This window comes from Apteryx mantelli, chromosome 19 (genome assembly GCF_036417845.1).
Source record: "Apteryx mantelli isolate bAptMan1 chromosome 19, bAptMan1.hap1, whole genome shotgun sequence".
Lineage (NCBI taxonomy): Eukaryota > Metazoa > Chordata > Aves > Apterygiformes > Apterygidae > Apteryx > Apteryx mantelli.
The window spans coordinates 6,603,783-6,627,081 of NC_089996.1; the positions used below are offsets into that span (position 1 = coordinate 6,603,783).

Here is a 23,299-nt window from a genome sequence, read left to right on the forward strand (position 1 = left end):
GGTCTGATGCTTTCAGAGAAAGACAGGTGGACTTGTCCATTTAATTATGACACACTGACTCACAAAGGATTACAACACAAGCAGACCTGCAGGGGGGAAAACTCAGTAATGTTTTTATGCACCTTCAAGCACAGCTAAATCCTGGAAGGTGCTAACTACCTCTTCTCTGATCCAAGAAGCAACTGACACTCAGCATCTCCACAGACTAGCATCTCTCCTTTCAGTTCTTGAGTAAATCACAGAAACCTTTTCTTACATCTAGAAGCTTTTGCTCAGAAATCCCCACAGCCTGCCTCCACGCCTGAGCCAGTCAGCACGGGTTCTGACATATTCCAACGCTTGATGCAATACTGCCATAGGAGCCTTGAATACCCCTGAGACGGCACGAGTTCAGCACCAAGTTCAAGAGGATAATATTGTTGTGTATTTAATCCTCCTTTAGGAATGATCAGAAAGACTTTGAGACTACAATGGAAAGGCTAAGAGCGTATCCATGTATGATCCCACTTGACATTTACTTTGATTTTACTGAAAACAGTTTCAAATAACAGAGAAAACTACAGGAATTTCTTCTTATTCCATGGAGCATTTTGACACACACCTTTTCTGTCTGCTTCCTGCATTTTTTTTTTCCTCTCCATTTTAAGTATCAAACAACTACATATCTGTGATGCTCTGAGGGCTGAAATCACCCAGAAGCAGAGACAGTTGTTAAGTAGTGTTAAAGGTTAGTGGCAAACAGCAGCATTTCCAAAATGCAGATTCAAGTCTGCTTCATTCATGAACACACGTATCTACTTAGATGAAAAGCTTCTTAATTAGAGCAGGTAAAGTTATCCACTACTGAAAGCTGAAATAAGGAGTTTATTCTTTACTCACACTCTTCATTTTGCTGTGAAAATTTTGATCAGTTTTATAACTCAGAACAAATCATACATCCTAAACAAGACCTGCCAGAGCATAGAACTGCCAGAGAAAGTGGCCAGTGACAGCAACTACTGTAGCACTAATAATTAACCCTAATGCTGCTATGCAGGTTTCTTGATGCAAAAACTTCTATAGAACTTCTCATGACTGAATCCTCTGAACTCTGCCCAACAGGGGACAGGAAAAGTCTGTTCAACTGAGGAATGCTGACAAGAGCACAATGAGGTCATTTCCTGAAACAGAAAGGTTGTTGCAAATTGCTCCACAGTAAGATCCGGCAATTTACCAAAGTTAACAAGGAGATGGTGCATTTAGAGTGATTTCCCCACACTGGGCATGCAGGTACCACCCTCAGAAAGCCAGCTTGGGGAAAAGAAGCTTCCTCGGTGAGACAGTCAAGGTGGTCTTCATGCTTTGAAGGTCTGATATCCAGCCCAGTTCCAGAGGTTCGCAGGGATGGTAACACAAGAGATCTATTTCCTTGCTTTGGTCATGGCCATTGTCTGACCAGCAGCCATCTTGCCTCTTCCAGTGCATGCTCTTCCCTTCCCCTCTAGCCAGGGGATCTCAAAGGTCTTTGTATTGGTTGGAGAAAGCAATGCCCGAATAGTAAATGTCTCTTCTGTGTCAAAAAGAGGCCTTTCCCAGTTGTTAGCAGTGGTCAACACCTCCATATTTGAGTGCCCAATCCCTGTCTCTTGAGTACTCAATCTTTCTCTCAGATGTTGTTCAGTGGCATCCCAGGTTGGGGATCCAAAGTCAGCAAGAAGTTTTGGCTGAGATCTTCAGGAAAGATTGTTTCATTTAACTTCACTGTATTCCAGCACAAAATTTTTTTTTTATAACACCGAAAACACAGATGAGCTCTGCTCCGTGAAGTGCTTTCAAAACCATCTGCAAGCATCACCAAGGTTAGACAGGGCAACACACAGTGCACATGCTGCCTTTCAGAGATGACAGATGAAGGCCAGCTGTGACGGAACTGTTATTAAATCGAGGGATGGTGGAAGAAAAAGCACTCAAGAAAGAAAGGAGAAGCTACAGGAGAGTCCCGACACAGAGTCCTTCACCATGACATAACTGACAGTTTGAAAATGCAAAGGTGACACAGTGAAAGGCTTACCAGCTGTGGGTTGGTGCCGTTGGAAAGAATATCCAATAAATCTGTGGAAGAGACGAAGTAAAATCTGGGAAAGGCCAACCTCTTCATATCCAAATATTCAGCTAAAGCTTTCTCACAGAGAGACAATCTGGGGAAACAGAGCAGATAAACAGCCCAGGACAGACAGATAAATATCCCTTCACATTTCACACTGCATTTTGGGTTATCAAGCAGATTCTTCCCTACCAAGGGGGAATGCCAGCTATGAGCTTAGCCTGTGGACTGGTCCTCTAAAGCATTTTCTGAACAGGGCAACAGAGTACATAGTAACTAGTAAGTGCCTACTTCGCTCCTTCTAGATCTCTTTACTCACAAGGATCAAAGCCAAAGGAGCTCCAAGCCAGAGGAGCCTCATAAAAATAAAAATTAAAAGAAATAGAAACACAGAGGGGAGAAGATGTTGGAAAGGGTTTTGCAGTCTGACCTACTGTTTTAGACAAGCTCCTAATTTTCACAGGTGATTTTGCACTGGGATGAATGTCCCCATAGTTGCTCTCATTCTAAAGAGCTATATTTTAAAGTCTGATTCAAATCTACTCAGCTGTTTGTGTTCGAGAAGCCTGAATGAAAGTAAACTTGTTTGCTGCAATAGAAAATAAATCTTTCAGTGTTTACATGCTAAACTACTGCTCAGCTTACAAAGTTCATAAATAACATGCAGTTAGTCCTCTGTGAGGAATACTGGCCTTATCTGATTAAAAAAGGCTTTATTTTGAATGGATAGTTATTACTGACAAGAGAGCTTTCACATTAAGTTCTTAAGCGTGTTCCAAGCAGACTAGCTCATATGTTCAATGAGAAGTGTATCCATCTCAGGACACTAAGGCCTTTAACAGAGAGTCTAGTTACACCATGTGCCAAGGGCACACATGCAGTGACAACTTTGTAAATTAAAAGAACACGGACTCAGCTCTGCTGCAGATACCCCTGCCTGGACTGCTAAATAGATATTTAAGACGTTGTATTTGGGGTTGCAGAGAGACCATGTGTTATTCGAACCTTCTGAATGCCTAGAGTTGTATGTGCGCAAATTCTCATCTTGAATCAATATTCATCAATATTCAGGATGAGAATTAGCACATACATAAAGCCAGACTGCACTTTGGGGGCTTTACGGTGATAGATCACAAATAAAAAGACTCAAAAAAGATCGGAAGGGCTGTGACTTGTGAATACAAACAACCCAGCATAGTCTAGGAAGAAAGGATCGAGCACAGGGTAAACAAACTTAACAGACTTGATCTTAGGGTCTACCAAAATCCAAGGACTGAAATTTTACCCACCTACTCTGAATGTCCTCCAGGTGTTCAGACAGACCTGGTTTATTGGTGGCCTCAACTACATTTGGGGTTTTCTGAGCTTCATAGGCCAGCTCTTTAAAATCGACATCAATCCCTTCAAAGCGTTTGGAGTCCTACAAATAGCAATACAGAGAATACACTCACAGTAAAACACCCCATTTTCTGCTAAACAATCCCGCTGTCTGGCTACTGCCCAGGTTTGGGGTGAGGAGAGAGATTCTCGGTAGAGACACCCTCCTGTCTTAGGTCTTTCCAACGTTTCAGAAGGGCTCTTCCATCTACGTGGCTGAAACGAGTATCCAGTTAGGCACTCGCCTCCTTGTCGCTGTATCCCAAAGGGATCAGGCATAAAACAATTCATGCAGAAGCCAAACCCTAGGACCAACCCTTTTTTGTGGGGTTGGATTCCCCTTTGAATGTTTCCTTCTAATTCTTCCTCTCCTATATCTAGAGGAAATACCAAGTTTCCCAGGCCACAGCAGCAGCAGATGTTCCCTTATACGGGAAAGGTTACTGACTTCATGCAAATTTGCTCTTCCACTCCCACTACAGTACAGGAGCCCCCAGTCCCCATCCCTGAATGAGTATGACCACTCTAGTAGAGCAAAGCCCTTCCTTGCCTTGAGTAAGAACCGGGAAATCCCACATTATCAGTGGAATAGCACACTGACAAATATGATCTCCAGCTAATGCGGACCCAGAATTTCTGGAGCAAATCACTGAAGAATAAATAAAGCTATGTGCAAAATGCTGCTGGTCCTCCCTTCTTCCAAAGTCAGGCCTCCTGAGCCAGGAGGCTGAATAAAAGTGCTCCAAGCTTTCTTGGTAACAATTCCACTTTAACCTGAGTTCAGCTCTGGTAGTGAGGCTCTGGCTAGGGACTGGAGTCCTCCCTGCACACAACGTATGTAGCAGTCTCCAGACATGCATCCCATGCTCTGCCAGCAGATCTTCCCCCAGCCCCAGGTGCATCCCGAAGGGGTTCAGTCTCTGGAGGCTTTGAGCTTTGTCCTGACGGGAAGAAGCTGCTGATTTGTGCCACTTGCCAGCCTGGTATTGAGATGCACACAGCTGCCCAGTAGGATGTAGATTTAAATCATGAAGCGATTTCATACATGCCATCAGAGAGCTGTTGGATATTAACAGCTTTCTGGCACATGGTATAGTCTTCAGGACACTAGCGATCTGGGCTGGTTATTAGGACTTACATTGCCCAGTAACTGAGGCATGCTAAGCATTTTCCAAAGCAGAGGAAGGAACAGTCCTAGCCCTGAAGCACTGCCAGCCAAGCTGACAAGGGCAAAGGCATGGAGACAGTGTCCTCCATAATCAGGATGTCACTGATCTGTGCACACCTTTGTCTCTGGTCTCGGTCCCCTGGGGCTGACAGCAGCGCTGTCAATGAGGACAGCCCCTGCTCAGCCTAAGGCGTGAAACCTGCCACTGCACACGAGCGGGGAAAGCAGTGATGCAGCCAAACGCGGCTCACTCGGAAGTGAAAGGCAGGTTCCTCAGCATGGGTGTGGGTGGCCCAGCAGGGCCATGAATCAGCCTGGAGGATCTTCTTAGTAATTAAGGGAATCTGGAGTAGGGTTGGAAGCTGGACTCCTTAAGACACCCTGAAGACTCACCAATGACAGTTTTGTTCTGGATTCCAAAGCACGAGCAGGAGAACAGCTGCTCTCCCTCTGCACCAGCGCTAAAGGCATGGAAAAGGATACTGCCAGAGCTGCCTGACTCGGCTTTGTTTTGATGACTTGCAATGCCTGCATAATTATCCCTGTTCCCCTGTCCCTGAGGAAATGGGGAATCTGCCTCCAGCACTGAACCAAGCTAACAGTCTTGCACTCATGTGCAGCCTCCAATAACCCTGTATTTGCTAGGCAACAGTGAAGGGGAGAAAATCAGCTTCTCAGCGTGGCTCAAGCACAACCTACAGGACAAAAACATCCTGGGTCAGCACTAGGGAAGCTACTGTAGCACTAAGGGAGCCTCCAGAGAAAGGGAGGCAGCTGGGGAAAAGCTGAACTTTGGGGAATGTGGCATTACAGATAATCCCATTTCACACAGTGGAGGCCCCTTCCAAATGGGGAAAACAGGACCTTGGGTTTTCATACCTCGGGAAGCTGCATCCGTATATCTTCCGAGCCTATGAATATGCTTTCCAAGTGAGACCACGTACGCTGCACTTCAAACCAGAGAGAAATGACAGAGTCTGCAGTGGATAGCTTCTTTTGCCATGCAGACACTTCCTCCAAGAAGAAAGCAATATACTTGGATGTCATTAAATTCTGCAGCTGCACCTGGTTGTCTTCTAAAGTTTCAATGAGTTCCTCGTCCGATTTCAGCAACGGGATGTTTGTCCGGGGGTGAGGTTCATACTGAAAGTCCATGCTGCTCCAGGTTGTTTTTAGCTCCTTCAGGACTTTCTCCATACTCATTTCTTTCACTGCTTTGTCCACAATGCCACGAACCTCATCCTCAAAGTTATGCAGGTTGAGCTTCAAGAGGTCAGCCAGCGTGGTGTCCGAGTCCATCACAAACTTTACACCCGTTGTCTGCATCAGTTGATTCCAGTGTCTTTCTCTAATGGCAGGATTTTGAAGTTCTGCCACTGCTTTCAGGGCTGTCAGCATGTTCTTTACCTTGCTGTCCAGCCCAGTAAAAGCATCCCACGCCCTCATTTCTTTATCCAAATTTCGAATCTCTCTTGCAAACTTTTTGCACTCAAGATCCATGTTTTCCACATTAATATTCACCCATTTAGTGTTCTGCCAGTCACCAAGGCTAGAGTTTACAACGGAAATCATATCCCAGAGCTCCTTAAGAAGACACATTTCCTTTCTGCACTGCTTCAGCTGCTTACAATCTGGAACCATGACTTCAAACAGACCAGCTGATTCATAAATCGAGGTCATGGCTGACTCCATTTGTTTAATCTCAATGTGCTTTGCATCCAGCAGTTGATAAGGCTTTTCAGCGTCAAACCTAGAAAGAAATGTTTATTCTTCATAAGCGATACTGTAACAGCTTCTAAAGAAAACATAAAATAAACGGTGCCTCTAAGAGACAAAGCAGAGATGAAACATCTATAGTAGACATTGATAGTACTTCCACGTGGCACTACCGACACCACCTTAAAGTGATATTGCACACTCAGCATCCAAATTCAATCTCTTGCTAACACTGGACAGTATTCCTGGGGCACCACACTCCAGATATAACATATATAACACTGTGAGAAGGTAGGAAATGTATATAAATGCTAGAACATATGTCCTCGGGACACCGAGAGATGACCCTGTAAAGCTTTTTTCCTCTGGGCTTCTGTGATGTTTAATTTGCCCATACCTGAATGGTGCTTCTTTCCGAAATTGCTCTCTGAATTTATGCTGTTGAACATCAAACGCTGCACAGCTCTTGCGAAGAACTGCCATTTCATTTGCCTGCAAAGGAGCCACATGCTGTTTCACAGCTATCGCCAGCTTCTTTATATTGTTCCATTTTTCTGGCAGCTCCTGCAAGCAAAATTTAAATGCTGGTAGACAGCATTTTCTATTTGATATAAGATATATCTGATCTGTTTATGGATAATCACAATACAGGAAAAGCAACAGATTCTATGTCTAAAATTGTAAGGAAGTTTTGTCATGGCATGAAGGCCAAACACAAAATATAGGATAAAACAATTCACAATTTTGAAGATGAAGACACTGACACTTTATAACTATGTGCTCTGATTGTAAAAGCATGTTCAACGAGTTCAGAAGAAGGGGCATCAGAATAGATCCTGGACTCCTACGACGGCTCGATGCTCTATAAAGAATATTGATCCTAACACCAAGCTGGATCCAGTGTCTCCTGGGAGAGGCTGAAGGCAAGAGGAGAGACTGCATAAGCCAGCTCATTGCATCAGCCAACCTCCCCAAGGTAATTAAGAAACAGAGCCTGGGAGATTTCCTGACAGCTCTTACAGTAGAAGAAGATGTTATACCAGAAGGACTTCTGGAGAGATCTCTGGGGCAAATCCCTCCAACTCGTGTATTTAATATTAGTGCTAAATAAAATGGGCTTAGTTTTCAGGTCTGCATCCAATCTGCAAGTGTTCAGCACTTCTGACAATCAGTCTACTGTATCTGGTGTTTTCTTTAGAAAGGGATTTTATTTCTTTTCATGTAGCTTCTTGGGCCATAATGTCATCACAGACACACTGACACCACCCAAGGGCTCTGCTGTCCTTGGATCCCAGTGCCTTCCTCTTGGAAAGCCCCTTTCCCCAAGCGATTTGCAAACCTAAAGCAAAAACTTCAAGTTTATTCTCATTCTAGTTCACATGGGTGAGGAGAGTAACGGAAAGCCACCAGCACTGTGCAAAGAGCGAAAATAACCTGGAAGCAACTCTGAAGAGGCAGAGATGGCCAGAGAGGGATCAGTCCCTTCTGAGGGGACTCTTTCTGGCACTTTGCATTTCAGCATCAACAGAAACCATAATCCAACGAGCCACATGAGTGTCACAGGGCTCACACGAAGTGGCCTCCCTGTCCTTCTCACCCAGACCTCCAGCTTCTGCATGTCCATCTCTGTGGCCATGGTAGAGCCAGGTGGTAGGGAGCAGTGCTTAGAGGAACTTATTTCTGTTTTCACCACTATATTCAGGAGTGAATCAACCATTCAACTACTGATATAGCTGACACTTTCCAGAAAGAACAGAACTGTTTTGTTATCTCCTGTATCTGAAAGGCTGCGCTGCATCTCTCATCTCTTCTATCGGAAAAATAAATCAGTTGTTCGAATGTACTTGCACAAACAGGCACCAGATAAGTAGCTCTCAGGCAGAGGAATTAGCAAACCTGGGTTCCCTACAGCACTATGTTTTATGGCTGGACTGTTCCAGCAGTCAGGGCATCCATATGCTCTCCCTCCCTCATGGATTCCCTTTCCCCTCAGCAGAGGCCATATAATGAGGCTGTCCTGGTTTTCAGGGAGTCTCTAGGAACTTAAGTATCTTTAGGACCTTTACTTCTTTTCCAGACTTGGTGACCCAACCACACACAGACCATGGCTGCATAAGCAGGAAAATAGGGGACTGCTAACCCCACACAGCTCCCATCCAACCATGTGGCAGAGAACTGGAGCCTTTGCTGCACAGGTGCATTAGGCAGGAACATCTCCCATAAAGGCTCTGCTTTAAACCTTGTGTCCTGCACAGACCCCTCTGCCCACAGCACCTAGTACCTAGGGCATTCATCAGCATGCAGCCACTTCTCCACTGTAATATCACCTTGGGTGTTCATCTGTTCCCCGTGCTTGTCACCCATCCACCATGCTGGCTGGGCACCTCGCAGTCTTTTCTAACCTTCATCTCATGGACCCCCTTCCAGAAGCAAAAGGACTTCCATAAAGGAAACTGATTCATCAGAGCCAGATGTGGAAAGATGTCAAAATACTTTTATAACCTACTCCCAGTGATGTCCTCTGGGTCAAGCAGGTTTGGTGTAACAGATCAGGGGGAGGATTGAAGTCCTATGAGGAGGCACCTCCGCTGCCAACATTATCTTCCCCATCCGTGCAGCTGCCAAGAACTGGCGTATTTAAAAATAATTATAATTCAACCTAATTAACAAATGTATTTGAAAATGCATTAATTTTTTCTAGAATAACCACTGGGAGTTGGAGCAGGCAATTCTATGTTTTTCATACGTAACAAAAGGCTTAATCTCTGCTTTAAAAGAAAATCCCAGTATAACTCCAAAATTCAGAGCTAATAAGACACATCCCACAGTAGCAAAATACCATTCACTGAGGCCCTCTAATGACTGAGAGAGAGGTCTTAAAAATTCTTGCTATGCTTTAAGCTCACACTCTCTTTGACAGCTACTACTTGAAGAGTTTGTACATCCTTCACAAGTTTTCACCCACCTCTAGTTGCTTATGGACTTCCTCCGGCAGCTGTTGCTCATACATCTTCAGTAGTTCGATGGTTTGCTTTAAGGGCTCAAACATCTCATCAGTGACACTGTGCCTTTCTTTAACGGCCATCAGGTGACCCATAATCTCCACCAAACCATGATAATCTCCTTTTTCAACCTTTTTGCTCAAACCCTTATCAGCAATTTTTATGAACTCTTCAAGGTCAGCCAAGCTATATAATACAAAGCAGGAAAATACACAATGAGAGCAGTTCATATTTAAACATGTTATCAGCCTTACTCCAGGCAGCTGAACTGACATGGACAATTGACACGGAAAAGGCCTGGCTAACCCTGCCCACTGCATGGTAACACGCTGAGGGCATTAAAACTCCAGTTCTCGTGGTACAGCTTCCTGCAAGGAACAAATAGGTGGGGACTTCTCAGGCTGGAGAAAAGATGCCTGATAAGGAATATGACAGAGGCCTGTGAACTCCAGAGCAGTCTGGAGACAGTGAGTTTGAAAGGACAGCTTAATCTCTCGTTGCTTCCAATACAGGAATTCAAGATCCCCAAACTAGCAGGTTGCGAAGCTACAACAGAGATGCTTCTTCATACTATGCTCAATTTAACGGAGGAAATGTCTGCTGCAGGAGGTTGCAGATGATAAAAATTTACAGAGGTTCACAAAAGCAACTGGACATTCATGGAAGGAAAAAAAAAAAAAAAGAAAGAAGAGAATTAAATACATAGGCATGACCCCTGGTTTTCAAAGTTTTTGAGCTGCAAGTTGTTAGAGACAAGGAGAGTATCCTGGGGAAGTTCCCCTACCTGCTTGCCCTGTTCTTAAACTCATCTGCTATTGGGCACTGTCCAAAAAGAGGTGCTGGGCTACTGGATCTTTTCCAGCACAGCCATTATTCTGCTCTTAAAATACTTATTTTTTGAAGCACCTGCATAAATTCTGTGGATGTTGCTGGGTCAAAATATATCCTTAAATTCTTTACCTAATAAAGGCTAGACTGCTGACTCAGGGACTCTTAGTATGAACTCTTAAGTACTTATTTTTAAAGCTATACAAAAAACCTCTTCACACAGAAATTATCGTTCAGAATTATGGCCTTGAAAAAAAAGACAGGAGGTCATATCATCTACCACATGCAACAGTCTTCGCCACCACAACTGCCTGCAACTATTTCTTTGCAAGCATCCAAAACCTGCAACATCCTTCAGTTACAACTGCTCAAATAAATCAGCCGATGCATCATCCCACACCAAGCAAGCAACTGAGCAGCTATTCAGATCATGGAACAAATGTTAATTCAAAACTTCTTTCCAAAATCCCTCCTTTCTGTAACCTTGAAACTACCTTCCCATGATTGCTCATACTAGCTGGCCTGAACCACATTTTTACAGAGTGCACTCAAAGAGCAATGCATTTAGAAATACAGCAAGTATCTCATGGTATTAATGAAGCTTTACTGATGGGTAATATTAAATTCAACAAAGAAAGCACAGAGGCCTAGTACAGATTAGATTAGTTGGATCAGCATGAACAGACAAACTGATGTCCCATCTAAAACCAAACAGCAGGTCCCAAGAAGAGCTGGCAGTGAGATGTTAAAGGTACCAAGGCCTCAAAACTCTTTCTGTTTTACCCACTCAGCTGTACAAGTTCCCAGCAGAGAGCACGGAATGGAAGTTGTAGGGGATGTGATGGAGTTGGCATGGAGTATGCGCCCCCTTCCCTTGCTCCTATTTTGGTGTATTTGGTGACCAGTTTTGAAGTAATAAAACCCAGCCAAGAAAAGAAACACCCCTTTGCTCAGTGTAGGTCCCAGGGGAGAGGAGGCAGGAACAGCTCTTACCTGTGCGTGACATGGTCAATGAGATGCTGTTTAAACATCAGGCTCCACCTTTTAATTACATTCAGCAAGGACGCCTTAAAAGGACGAGCATCAATTTTCATCCAACTGTGGAACACACTGATGGGCTCGATGCGATTCACCTCCTCGTATATCTTTTCATAGGAGTCGATCTGTTCTCTGAACTGCTGCAGTGTGGGAGGAGTCTCAGGGACTCCATCCTCTGTGTGGGCCTCAATTTCTACAGCAGTGAGGACATGACCATACAGGAGGAACTGACGGATGAACTCTTTTCTGTCATCCCCATAGAGGTAGGAGTAGTGGTCAAAGGAATTGCGGTAATTGCAACAGGCCACGATCACGGTCTGCACGCGCTCCATCAGGTCATGGCGCATGTCAGCTAGATCAGCCATGTCCTCCATGTCGGCCTAGGAAAGGACAGGAAAGCATGGCAAGTTGGGAGCTGCACAGATATCTCTGTGCACTGTTGCACAGCACAAGGCTCCACAGCAACAAAGACCTGATAGTGAGGGAAACCGCTGTGCTCAGCCAGCCTGGGCATCAGTGATGAGATCCGGTAGATGTCATTGAGAAGACTTTCCACCATGTCATAGAAACCATCATTTGTGCTGGAGTCCAGGGAGGGACGAAATATCAAATCCGGAATCACCAAATCCAGCTGCACCTCAAACAGGGGAGCGAGTCCTGCCTTGGGATCTGGTAGGGAAGAACAGAGACGCTGGGATCTCTTTCAAGGAGAGAAGAATGATCTTGACCCGTAAGCAACACCCCACCACAGGACATACATGTTCTACCTCACAGGAACAATAGGCATTTAAAAATGACTGGTAATAGCCTGTCTGGGAAGGACCAAGAGGCGGATGCGATAACAGACATCCGTTCACTCGTTCCAGTGACATTATGCCTGCACACAACATGGAGGAGATGCTGGCAAACTAGCTGCTGTTTTGGTACCCACAAGAAATGCTGGAGAACAGATGAGACAAAAATGATTCAAGGACTGAAAAAAATTCTTTGGAGTGAAGTCTTAAAGAGATCAGGCTCTTTAGTTAATCAAAAGGGAGCCTGAGAGCTGAACAATTACAGTGTATAAGTACTTGCAAAGGAGAAAAATACCAGGAACCAAAAGGCTCTTCAGTTTAGAGGAGAAAGGCATGGAAAAAAAAAAAAAAAAAAAAAACCCAGCAACTGGAAACTGAAGACAAATTCAAATGTGAAATTATGTGTCTGTTTTTAACAAGGTGGGTGAAGTGCTGGATTCTCCAGCTCAGTGTGTCTGCACATCCAAGTGGGAAGCATTTCTGGAGATGTGCATTAGCTGAACACAAACTGCTCTTAGCAGAATGAGTGAAACTCCATAAGCGGCCTTAGGCAGGAGGTCCAGTTGAGTAACTCCTGGACCCATCCATCTCACGCTTCATCCCTGAAGTTGATAAAGGGGACCAAGCTTTAGGGATCGAGTTTTTCTTTCATGTCTTTAATCAGCAGAACTTGCTCTTGAGACCCTCCACAAAATGAAAGATGGTGTCACCCTGATGGTTTATGCATGGGAGGGCAGGAGGTGCCTGATATCCAAGCTGTAGCACAGACCAGGGATGAAGCCTCAATTTAGTCTGCTCATCAGTCCCTGCAAATGGTGCATGGTCCTTTTCTCCTGAGCAATGCTTTGCTCCAGTGACCAGGGGGTGGAGTCACCCTTTCTATCTGAAGGCTCCCCCAACAGTTGCTGTAGACTGTGTAATAAGCACAGCAGAAAGCCAGAAAGAAAAGAGCATCTTCTAGGCATAAGGGCGAGCGCAAAATGGAAATCGGCAACGAAAACCTGACCTCTACAATGCTTCTTTCTCCAGATGGGAAACACAACCTCCTCACCCCGGGTCCCACAGATTCTTCAGGCAAATATAAAATATCCCCCACTCTGACTCCAAGTGTCTGGGTCTCCTCATTCCATACATATTTGGGCGAGGAAGGGAGGAATACACATTCAGAGCACCTCACCTTTGCCGTGCACAAGGGATTTAAATGCTGCAATCCCTACCAAAGTCACAGAGGCAGAGAAAGGCCATCTCTCCCTTTCCCCTCAGGCACAAACCGCTGACCTAGGCCCCAGATTGTATTGTTCTGGCTGCGAAGGAGAGCATAAAACCTCCCCTAGGTGAGAGTAAGGCAACCGTCTTGACCAGCAGAGAGGAGCCAGCAGTCACCTGTGTTTTCCAGAAGGTACTTGAGTGAGCACTCAATAGCAGTAAAGAATCCATCCAGGACTATTTCATCCAGGTAATCCACATAGGCCTTCCAGATGTCAGAGGAAGTGTCTGCACTAAAGAGGCTCTGATTTTCCTAGAAGAAAAAGACGACACCTTCAAATACAGCAGGACTGAGCCTGTCTTACAGGAAAGAAGTTCACAGTTAAGGACAGGTATCAGTGAGCACAGGGGGTTCAAAATGGATGCCAGCCTCGTGAAAGGATGGGACACCAACAGACAGATGTTATTCCTGGAGGGATAATTACAATTTGCTCCTTCCACCAAGGGCAGTTTTGTTGTGTGAAACAACTAAAAATAATTGCAAAGTAAAAACCACCTCAGTGCAGAAGAGGCTTAGCAGCTCTGCAGCATGTTCTCTCCCCTCTAACCTGAAGCCACAGAGCTCAAGGCTGCTTTGCATGCCTGGGGGAACATGGTCCTGGACAGTACAATAAGATCTTGAGTGGACCAGGCCCTCAAGGTGGACTGTTTACACCTCTTCCCTACAAATAGGCATCTCAAAGACCAGATGGCTTTTAAATTCAAGAGAGGGTTTTTAAATAAATCACTTAAAAACAGGAAAAAAAAGGGATCAGAAGACAAATAAGAGAGTTTGAGATCGATCAATCTCCCCACCATGTTCCTTTCCTCTAGACTAGCTCTCAGTCAGAAAATTCAGGGTTTTCTTGGTCACAGCAGAGACCCGTCCTTTCTGGGTCTCTCTTTCCATCCTCAAGAGACCAGACTGTGTATCTGCTCCCTGTCCCTCTCAGCAGGCGCCCAGACTGTGCTGTGATGTCAGCTCCTGCCCCACCATCTGAGTGCTCCTTCCCCAAGCCTGCCCAGTAGCTCTCAGCAGAGGCACAGTCTCAAGAAAAATAAGGTCCAGCTTGCAGACGGCAGAAATCAACACATACTGCCTGTTGCCACTGGGGTCAATGCACCTTGGCAGCATTGTACATGCGGGCCCATGGGACAGGGTGCTGTTGCCAGCATCACTCTGCCATACAAGGATGCCCACAGCAGTGAGTCACATGGCTGACCTGGCACACGAGATAGAGCAGTGTTGACGGTTGTGCTTGAGCCAGCCCGAAGTTGCTTCTCCTTTCTTCAACATGTCATAGCTGAGTGCTCAAACTCACCAACAGATCAAACCAAGTCTCTAGTCCCTTGCAGACTCATCCTGGCAGTGTTGAGCTGATGCTAGAGGAAGGTGAACTTCACAAGAATGAACTTTGTAGAGACTCCTCTTAGAAAGCACCACCCTCTCTTCAATATTCCCTCTCCCTGTATTTGGCAACATCCCCTTGTTCCTGGTGTTTTAATGAGTCCTTACCCCAGAGGCCTCATCCTGATGGGATAAGTGCAAGAAGCCAGAGTGAACAGCTGGCCAGCATGTAGCACACACTGTTCTGTCTTTGCCTGTGGGTGCATGTACCCAAACGCTCACAGTGCTTCCTTACAGCAGCCTCAAGCTACCTACTCCTAGGAAAACTTAAGCAACCTGAGCAAGCCGAGCAGATCAGGTCTTGGTCCTTCTGCTGCTCTTCCTCAACACAGCAGACTTGGTTAGCACTGGCAGCGACACAGGCATAGGGACACCAGCAGAGCTCCCTCTTGGGACATGGTGCCTTTCCCCGGGACCTTCATGCTGCTTTGCGGTTAGTCCTGCCTCCGTGAGCAGCACTGGCAGTGCCATCATGCCAGTGATGCCAACCTTCCTGCCATGACCACAAGCCCGTGTCCTCCTCAGACAGACTGAGAGATACCCTGGGCCTTTGGGCAGTAATTGGAAGTGGCTAAGCCTGTTATAGCTGTAGCAGAAAAGCAATATGGGGCTTTGAGCTGAGGCAGCGATGATTCACACTGCTGGACCCAGAACAAGGTCGCCATGGCCAAAGGCCTCTTGGGAAGCACCATGCTCACAGCAGAGGAGGATTAGCCAACCAAGGTCCTTGGTGAATGCATTACACCTCGTACTTCCTCTGTTACTAGTGTCTCTAATGTGAGATTTTTGTATTTTGAGCAGCCTGGTGAATGGTGTTCAAGCTGCATAAAGACTCTCAAGAAACAGGCCCGGGAGAAAGCTGAGGACACAGACACTGTAAAATCCTTGCCAAAGGTTTGGTGTGCAGAGAAAGGGGCTTTAGAGGTTCAGAGCTGATTGCACACAGCTAGGCAAGGTGAGCAGCAAGAGCTGGGTGTCCCAGAGAGGATCAGCATCCTCTCAAGAGAGTCCAAGGTCAGACAGCGACCCTTAGGAGAGAGCTGGATCTGAATTCCATCTCCCTCCAGACCAACGTGCTTGACCCTGCCATGCAAAGCACCTCCCTCAGGAAAGGTGAGGAGCAGAGCTTTGAAATTTCTCCTGGACTGCAATGACGACTCTCAGCTCCAGTGACGTCACCAGAAAGCACCGAAACTTTGGACAGCAGCTGAAATACCTTTCTCCTACCACTTAGCTTTCCCTCCTGACTGTTAGCATCACCTCCTGCTCCCACAGGGGGACAACAAGTCTGAAACAGAAAGGTCAACCCCAGTCAGCTGCTTGCGTATTTTCAGGTAAATATTTTGAAGGGTGATTTTCCTCTGACCACGATCCCGGAGGCTGATGCACTACTTCCCTCTAGCGGCTTCACAAAATCCAGGGCTGCCTCTCTGCTGCAGCCGGATCTGAATTCCTTGGCTAGGTTACAGCTGCTCGTGTTTCTGTCCTGAACTGGGTCCCCAGCAGCACTGAGCCAGCAATATCGCACCACACAGCCATACCAGGTCTCTCAACAAAGCTATCATTAATTAACACTAGCTTTTCAAAGGAGTTCGGTGAGTTAATGTTAAGGTGAAACAGCTCTGGAAAGCTGGAAAGAGACACAGAGCCTGTGAAGAGACAATTTGCCCCTAGGGAACATTCCCCTCACCTTTACCAGTGAATGAATCCTCAGCCCGGACTCTCGGATGAGGCTGTAACGCTTTTCCAGGCAGTCCTGACAGTCTTCTAGGCTCAGCAGTGATTCCCTTTTACCATCTTTTCTCTCAAATACAGGTGACACCCATGATCTTATGATGGTCTGAATCTCCTCAACATTGTCTTTGGCTTTCTGCATCCTCTGCTCGAGGCTGTGGACACCATCCATCACCGTGGAGATGTGATCCCAGACACCTGTCAACAAACAAGATGACTGACTACATATTTTCAGAGCTGCTGGGCCAAGCTCCCAAGAACCTTTAGGATCAGCCTCTGACTTCTTCCTTACAGTTTCATGTATTTCTTGCCCATCATTAATGCAAAATGCTTACTATTGCCACTGACAGCACAGCTTCCTGCCCTTAGCCACTTCTAGCTCCTTCCTACCCCAGCGAGCCATAGTACAGACAGCCACAGCCTCTGCTTTCTCCCAGCACCAGCACTGTGGGAACATCCAGACCAGGCTGATGGCTCACGCTTCCCTCTAGTCAGGCTTGATCTCCCGCTTTCTGCTACAGGAGAGAACACAACGGAGGACGAATACAGCAGTCTGGGCATCCCTGCCACAACCACTAGAATGGGGACCCTGCACATGCAGCCCTAATGCCTGGGCTGTGCCTGCCCCAGGCACGAGCAAGGATTGCACTCAGATGCAGGGAACTTGGGGCTTCTCCGCAAGAAAATCCCTCCATCTTTATTGTGCAATGGAGCCATCTGAAAAAAATGTTTTTCAGCATCAGGATTTCTGCTTTGCAAGTTCCCAAGAGGGGACCCTTGTTCCTGTACTACTGCAAGCCTGATGACAGAAACATATATTCCACCAGTGAGCAGTTTGCTTTTACCAAGAGGAAACAAACTGTCTTTCTCTACTCTGCTTGCAGTTAAAACTGATGAAGCAAGAACACTAGTTCAATCACCTCAAAGTCAAGGTGCACAAAACCCACCTCTAATTGCAGTACTTCATCCTCTGGAAAAGATCTTGAGGTGGTCGCTGAGGCTGGAGATTCCCACTCCCAGCAAAACTGGACAAGCAAGCAGTGGCCTTGGGGACACAGGCATACAGCCCCACAACAGGGTTGTGCTGGCAAGGGGTGGCCAGCACAGGCCCTGAGCAGAGCCTTCAAATCCCAGCCTTGCCGGCTCTTGCAAAACCAAGACTCAGTGGCTGCACTGCTTGCAAGGCCAACCTCCCCTACAAGTCCAGGCTTAACCTGAAGGGAGCAGGACTCCTGTCCACAGTTCCAGCAGAGCAAGGGGATGTGGAAAGGAGCAGGCAAGCTTGGGGCTGCCCTTCACCTTCCTGGTATTGGCTCTGCTGGCAAGTCACCTGCCCTGCTGGGAATCACAGCTGGGAATGAGGCAACAGAAGCTGTGTACACAGGGGGATCTGACAAGACCTACGTGCATGCCTGTCTGCCCTAACACAGTACTAACTCACCCTCCATCTTCCAGTTCAGCCTTTCTTCTGCTTCTTTCAGCTTCAAGTCAATATCCTGCAACTGCCCCTGTATTAGAGGATATTCGACCTCCAGGACTGTCTTCACAATCTTGTTGTATCTGTTCACCATCAGCTCCAAGTTTGCCACCATCTGCCGGTACGATTCCTTGGAGGAATAGATTTCTGCTGCCATTGGTGGAATGCTTCCCTTCTGGCTGCTGGACAGGTAACTCACCTCCCTCAGCACCGAAACCAGCTGGAGAAACACAGCAGAGCTGAATATGGAACAAATCTTTCACCTTTATCTGACAGACGCTCTCCAATCAATCCTGAATGTTTAGGGTTTTCAAGAGCAACGTTCTTCTGCTGTTTTATTCACAAAGCAACATGCTCTGAAAAGGGGCCGGACACCTCCGAGTCTGTACTGTCTGTCTTTCATTGATCTCTGCCTCTGGTTTTCTTTCCAATTAAATAAAGACAGTTTTCCTAACTGCCAAGCTAGCAAATTCTACATAGCCCCTGAAAGCCATGTTGGACTCTGGCCCTTTCAATGGTCATCACCAGCAAAAAAAAGTCTGTCAGGGATACTGCGCAATCAAGGTGCCTGCATAGATGCTGACAAGCAGAGCTTAGTGAACAGTTTTCTACAGAAAGATAGGATGGATCAGACTCCAGTTCTGTTGGTTTGCTGGTACTGATTGGCATTAAAAAAATATGGCCTCAAACCCAGTGAGAGAAGACTCAAATCCTCCTGTTTCAGTGTATCCAGCTTCTATCAAAGCCTTCTGTTGGATATCTCTCCCAGCCCAAACAAAGCCACTCAGAACCAGTGCACATCTGAGTCCCACACTTCCTGAGCTTGTCTATGAGGATGTTATGGGAGACAGTGTCAAAAGCCTTGCTGAAGTCAAGGTAGACAACATCCACTGCTCTCCCCTCATCTACTCATCAGTCTCACTGATCTTGTCCCATTCATGCCTTCTGGTCCCTGTTCCCAGCTCCTATTTTGCATAGGAAACCTGGGAAGCTGCAGGTATGAAAAATGGGTGAAACAACACCTGCATGGACTGAACTGCCAGACACCTTTGTCACTGTCCTTCCAAGAAGCTGGGTGACCCCAGGGACAGGCAAGGGTTTTTGAAACTGAGCCACATTGCCTGATGCTAGCCAAAATCCAACACCCAACAGAATTGGCCAAGGTCTCCAGAAAGCACGCTTCCTTTGAAGGGAAGGAACCTCTGGAGAGGTGGATGAAGGAGGATGGGTAGGAGAGGAGGGGAAGCCAGGGGACTGAGGGAGCAAGAAGGTGAGCGAGATAAAGCCAGACTCCCCTCTCTTTTTCTTTGTGCTGCCAGGGTCTGGGAAGTCCCCATCACAGGCTCCATATCCTGCCACTATGGTGAAGGATGGAAAACATTCCCTGAGGCCATTTGGTTCCCACCTTAGCAGGGGGCCTTCAAGAAGATGGACAAACCCCTTGACTGAAGGCAAAGCCTTGAATGAGCTCTAAAACCTAAACACTTCCCTCTCCCTGCATGCTGCAGGACCCTGGGAAGTTTTTGAAGCCATAGCGTCCCAGGTCCCTGAGATTCAGCCTCTCCCCAGCAAATGAAATTTTTACATTTGGCAGATCCTGGGTCTCACAAGGCCCCAGAAGCTTTTGATCCATCTATGCACACTGCTGGCTTGGACCCCTCTCTCCCTTGGAAGAGGTGGAAAGATCCATTCTCCCTATGCTGGAGACCAGGTTTAAGGGAACTCTAGGGGACAGAGAAAAGATTTTACTTCTATTATAGGCCTCATAAACCGCTATAAAGGAAATTCAACGGCAACAAAACTGGCATAAATGGAATCAACCTTTCCTGGTTCTTTGATATACTTTCAGGAATCCCACAGTTCAGATACACATATCAGGAAACCACCTCTGTACATGGTGCCCCAACACTCCTCATACCAGTACCAAGTCCAGTTTGGAGATGCAAACACCAGTTAAACATCTGACTACTCAAAGGCTTTCCTGCCACCAGTTGTAGGTAGAATTTGCTCTCCTTAATTCTTAATCCTGATCTCAACCATTCTGTGATTCCGTGATGTTTTACCAGGACACAGTGTCCAGAAAGAATACGCTAAATTCATATTACCTGCCACAAAAGGGGCTCCACAGATGTTAACAGAAGAGATCTAATACAAAACCCTACCAGAACTCCCTTGCATGGCAGGGCCTGCTGAGAAACAGCGGCAAAGTGAGGTGTGCCTGCAGACAGGCAGGAAAGCTAACTGGCAGGAGGTTTTACCTGGGGATCAAAATTGACTGCAATCAGCTTTGTTTCTGGATCTCGTCGGATGAGCGGTTGAGTGAGGTTGTACTGTGATTTTTCAGAGACTGTCTGGGACCAGTCTTCATAGAGCTTTTCCTGATACCTGCCACAAAAAACATCCACCATGCACCTACCGAGCCAGCAGATCAAGATGTACAATAAATGAAAATCAAGCCCACTTCTGAGAGCCGAGGAACAAGAATTTTAAAAACATATCCACACCATTTCCACAGACAACATAACTCCAAACACAAACACTCAAAAACCAGCGACAGCATCAAGTCAGGAATGCAAAGATCACTCAAGTACCATTTTTAGCAGACGACTCAGATTTAGAGACAGACTTTCAAAAATATTTGCCCTCAAGCAGTAGATAAGCAGCTAGTGTGGATTTCCAAAGTGTCTAAGTGGTTCAGGTGCCTAAATACATACAAGTCATAGGGATGGATTCACTTCATCTACATATATCTCAGGCATATAGCTGAGGCTGTGGAGCTAGAAATGCAGTTGCCCTCAGTTCTCTTAGAATCAGTGTAGAGAGAAGTCAGCTTCAGAGGACAATTCAGCTCTTAGATGGCTCAGTCACACCGTTGGGGACTACAACACAGAGGACTGAATCTGCATCCTGAGATCTCAGAAGTCATGGACAGTCAGGGGTCCCTACCACCCAAAAGACAAAATCACTTCTGAATCATTTTGTTATCTGAGCACTTTGGAAACGTTACCCAGAAAAAACACCTATGCTAGAGTCATCTGGGATCCTCTGCTACAGCCGCACATTTGCTATTGCTGGAACTCCCTCCACTGTTAATGTGCTCCTGACTATCGCTCAGCTCCCTTCACCGCCAATGGAGAACAGGCACCTGCAGACACATTTCCTCCCTGAGGATGTGTCTGTTTCCCAAGGATAACATGGAAAGCTCAGAGCGAACAGTTCAGATTTAACAGCGAACTTTAAAATAATAGGTCAGGGAAAAGTGAACACCACCCCAAAATATGGAAAATGTGCATTACAGCCACTGTAAATACACTTTGTGAAGGAGCACAAGCAGGCTGGGAGGTCTGGCACAGAGGCAGGTCAGTGCTAGAGCAGTTTTTCACACTCCAGATGAAATCAACCCAGGTTTTGCCACATTATAGGCTACCAGCGTACACAACAGCTTCTATACTCAGCAGAAGTTTCTACAAATGTTTTTGCTATGCTGTATGGCAGCCGTTCATTCCATGTGAGCTTCCCACAGCATTTCAAGACACCACAGAAAATCTGTGACATACGGCAAAAGGATTCCTCCTCCTCTCTCAGGAAACTCCTTCCAGCCTGGAAAGAGACATTCCTGGGATTTGGGCTGGTAAATGTGCTGGAAGGTGCTTTAGAGGAAGAGAACATTATTTCATACGGTCACAGTCTTGCCTGAGGCACTTACCCTTTGAGCAGCTGGAGCATTTCTTCATACTTCTCCATAACCCTTCTTCCTTCAGCAGAGTCCAGGCAGCTGGTGGCACAACAGACAAGTTCAGCATTATGTAGCCCATGGAAATGGGAGTCTAGGTCTGTGAGGCTGTGTTTATCCCTCCCCAAGATCATCCCCCATTTTGTAGGACAGACTAACTTCACTTACCTCTGCCATCTCACCGGAAAGCATTTCACTGCACAAAGAGTATATTGGGTCTTAGATAGCCTTTCTTGTGTGTTTGTACAGCAACCTGCAAATGGGATCTACATACTGCAGGAATACTGACCTCTTTAACAGGCCTAATGCTGTGAGTTGCACACTCTGTATTTGCACAGAACATGGCAACCTGTTTACCAGTCAGCACTTCCTAAGTTCAAGGCGGCTCAGAAGGAAGCAGCACGTGGCTCCTGCTAGACACAGTTCTTCATGGTGCTGGATTTGTGTCCCTCAAACTGTAGGAGTAGGGAAGAACAAAGGCATCCCACATGCTGGGAGTCAGAGGCACAGACACGCTGTCCTGTACTGTACAACTGTCTCTGCACCCAAGGAGGCAGCTAGCCACAACAATTCTTAGAAGGCCAGTTTTTCTACAATTTCTTCTACAGTTTCCAAGATTTCCTGAAAATCATTCTTGATTTTGGAAGATATTTTGATGAAATCCCGCATTAACTCAAACAAAACCTAGCAAATTCCCAGTTAACACAAAGGACCATTTACATCCACTACAAGTTCAACTGAAAGCACAGGGAACAATTGCACAGTCACCACTGAGCAACATAGTCGCTTTAGAGCAAGTCCTGATCAAAGTCTCTGGAAGTAAATAGGCTCTTATACCATCCTCAGCAAAAAAAACCCAAACTTCTTTTTCCCTTTTTAATCCTTTTCCCCTTTCAAGTTGCACGCAAGAAACAGCTTCATGTCACCCCTGCTGCAGGGCAGGTTATTAACTGCTCTAAGCAGAGGAAAGAAAATCAATGTGAAATGCAGATCTGGGTCCTTCATGGTTTAAAAAATTCGCTATTCAAATTCAAACAGGACATGATACCTTGGGCTCTGTGTTGGGGACAATCCAAGGGGCTGTCTCATTGCACAGATGTCTTTATTGCTGCGGAATAACAGCATATCTAAAGACATTTACATAATGACAATACACAGCAAGAGAGGACTAGAACTATTGCACAGCGATCGAGATGGCTTTTTTCGGTAGAGACATCAAAAATACAATATCTATTTATTGAGAATACCCTCTGGCATAAATAAAGCTATTTCTGTGAGCTACAAGGTGCGTTCCCTGGATTGCCTTCAGTTATCCTGTTAACTACAACATTGCTTTGCTTGCAGGGCTTTTACAGGATGTCTCATGAATGTGAAAAAAGTCCCCAAATTCTCATTTGCTTTCCCTGATCTTCTCAGATCGCTCCTTTGCTTGCTGCTCAGCGAGTCGTCTCCCACCGCACCTAGCCAAGCCCTGATCTGTTCACAGACCTGGAAACTCACTTGGCTCCATCACTCCACCTCAGATGAGTCCAATTCAGCACCTCTCGTCCCTTCAGAGCTTGGATGATGCTGGAATCGGGGCTTATAGCCTAGGCCTGGGCTGCTCCCAGACAGGTCCTGGACCACACGCTAAATGGTGTCACAGTGGGAAAAGTTCCAGAACCTCTTTCAGTCACAACCTAAGGCTATGTCTGAA

At 46.1% G+C, this 23,299-nt stretch overlaps 1 protein-coding gene across 1 annotated transcript in view; it reads right to left on the bottom strand.

Moving 5' to 3' along the window:
- The window catches only part of DNAH9 (dynein axonemal heavy chain 9), a 207,981-nt gene that overhangs the window by 174,082 nt on the left and 10,600 nt on the right, over window positions 1–23,299 (bottom strand). Inside the window, exons 8-19 of the mRNA XM_067308503.1 lie at window positions 21,577–21,645; window positions 20,129–20,255; window positions 17,835–18,090; window positions 16,350–16,591; window positions 13,390–13,525; window positions 11,685–11,881; window positions 11,168–11,592; window positions 9,310–9,532; window positions 6,742–6,908; window positions 5,508–6,378; window positions 3,373–3,503; window positions 2,051–2,177 (exon numbers count right to left, since the gene is read on the bottom strand). Of these exons, the coding sequence (XP_067164604.1) occupies window positions 2,051–2,177; window positions 3,373–3,503; window positions 5,508–6,378; window positions 6,742–6,908; window positions 9,310–9,532; window positions 11,168–11,592; window positions 11,685–11,881; window positions 13,390–13,525; window positions 16,350–16,591; window positions 17,835–18,090; window positions 20,129–20,255; window positions 21,577–21,645 (2,971 nt within the window). The remainder of the gene's footprint in view (window positions 1–2,050; window positions 2,178–3,372; window positions 3,504–5,507; window positions 6,379–6,741; window positions 6,909–9,309; window positions 9,533–11,167; window positions 11,593–11,684; window positions 11,882–13,389; window positions 13,526–16,349; window positions 16,592–17,834; window positions 18,091–20,128; window positions 20,256–21,576; window positions 21,646–23,299) is intronic.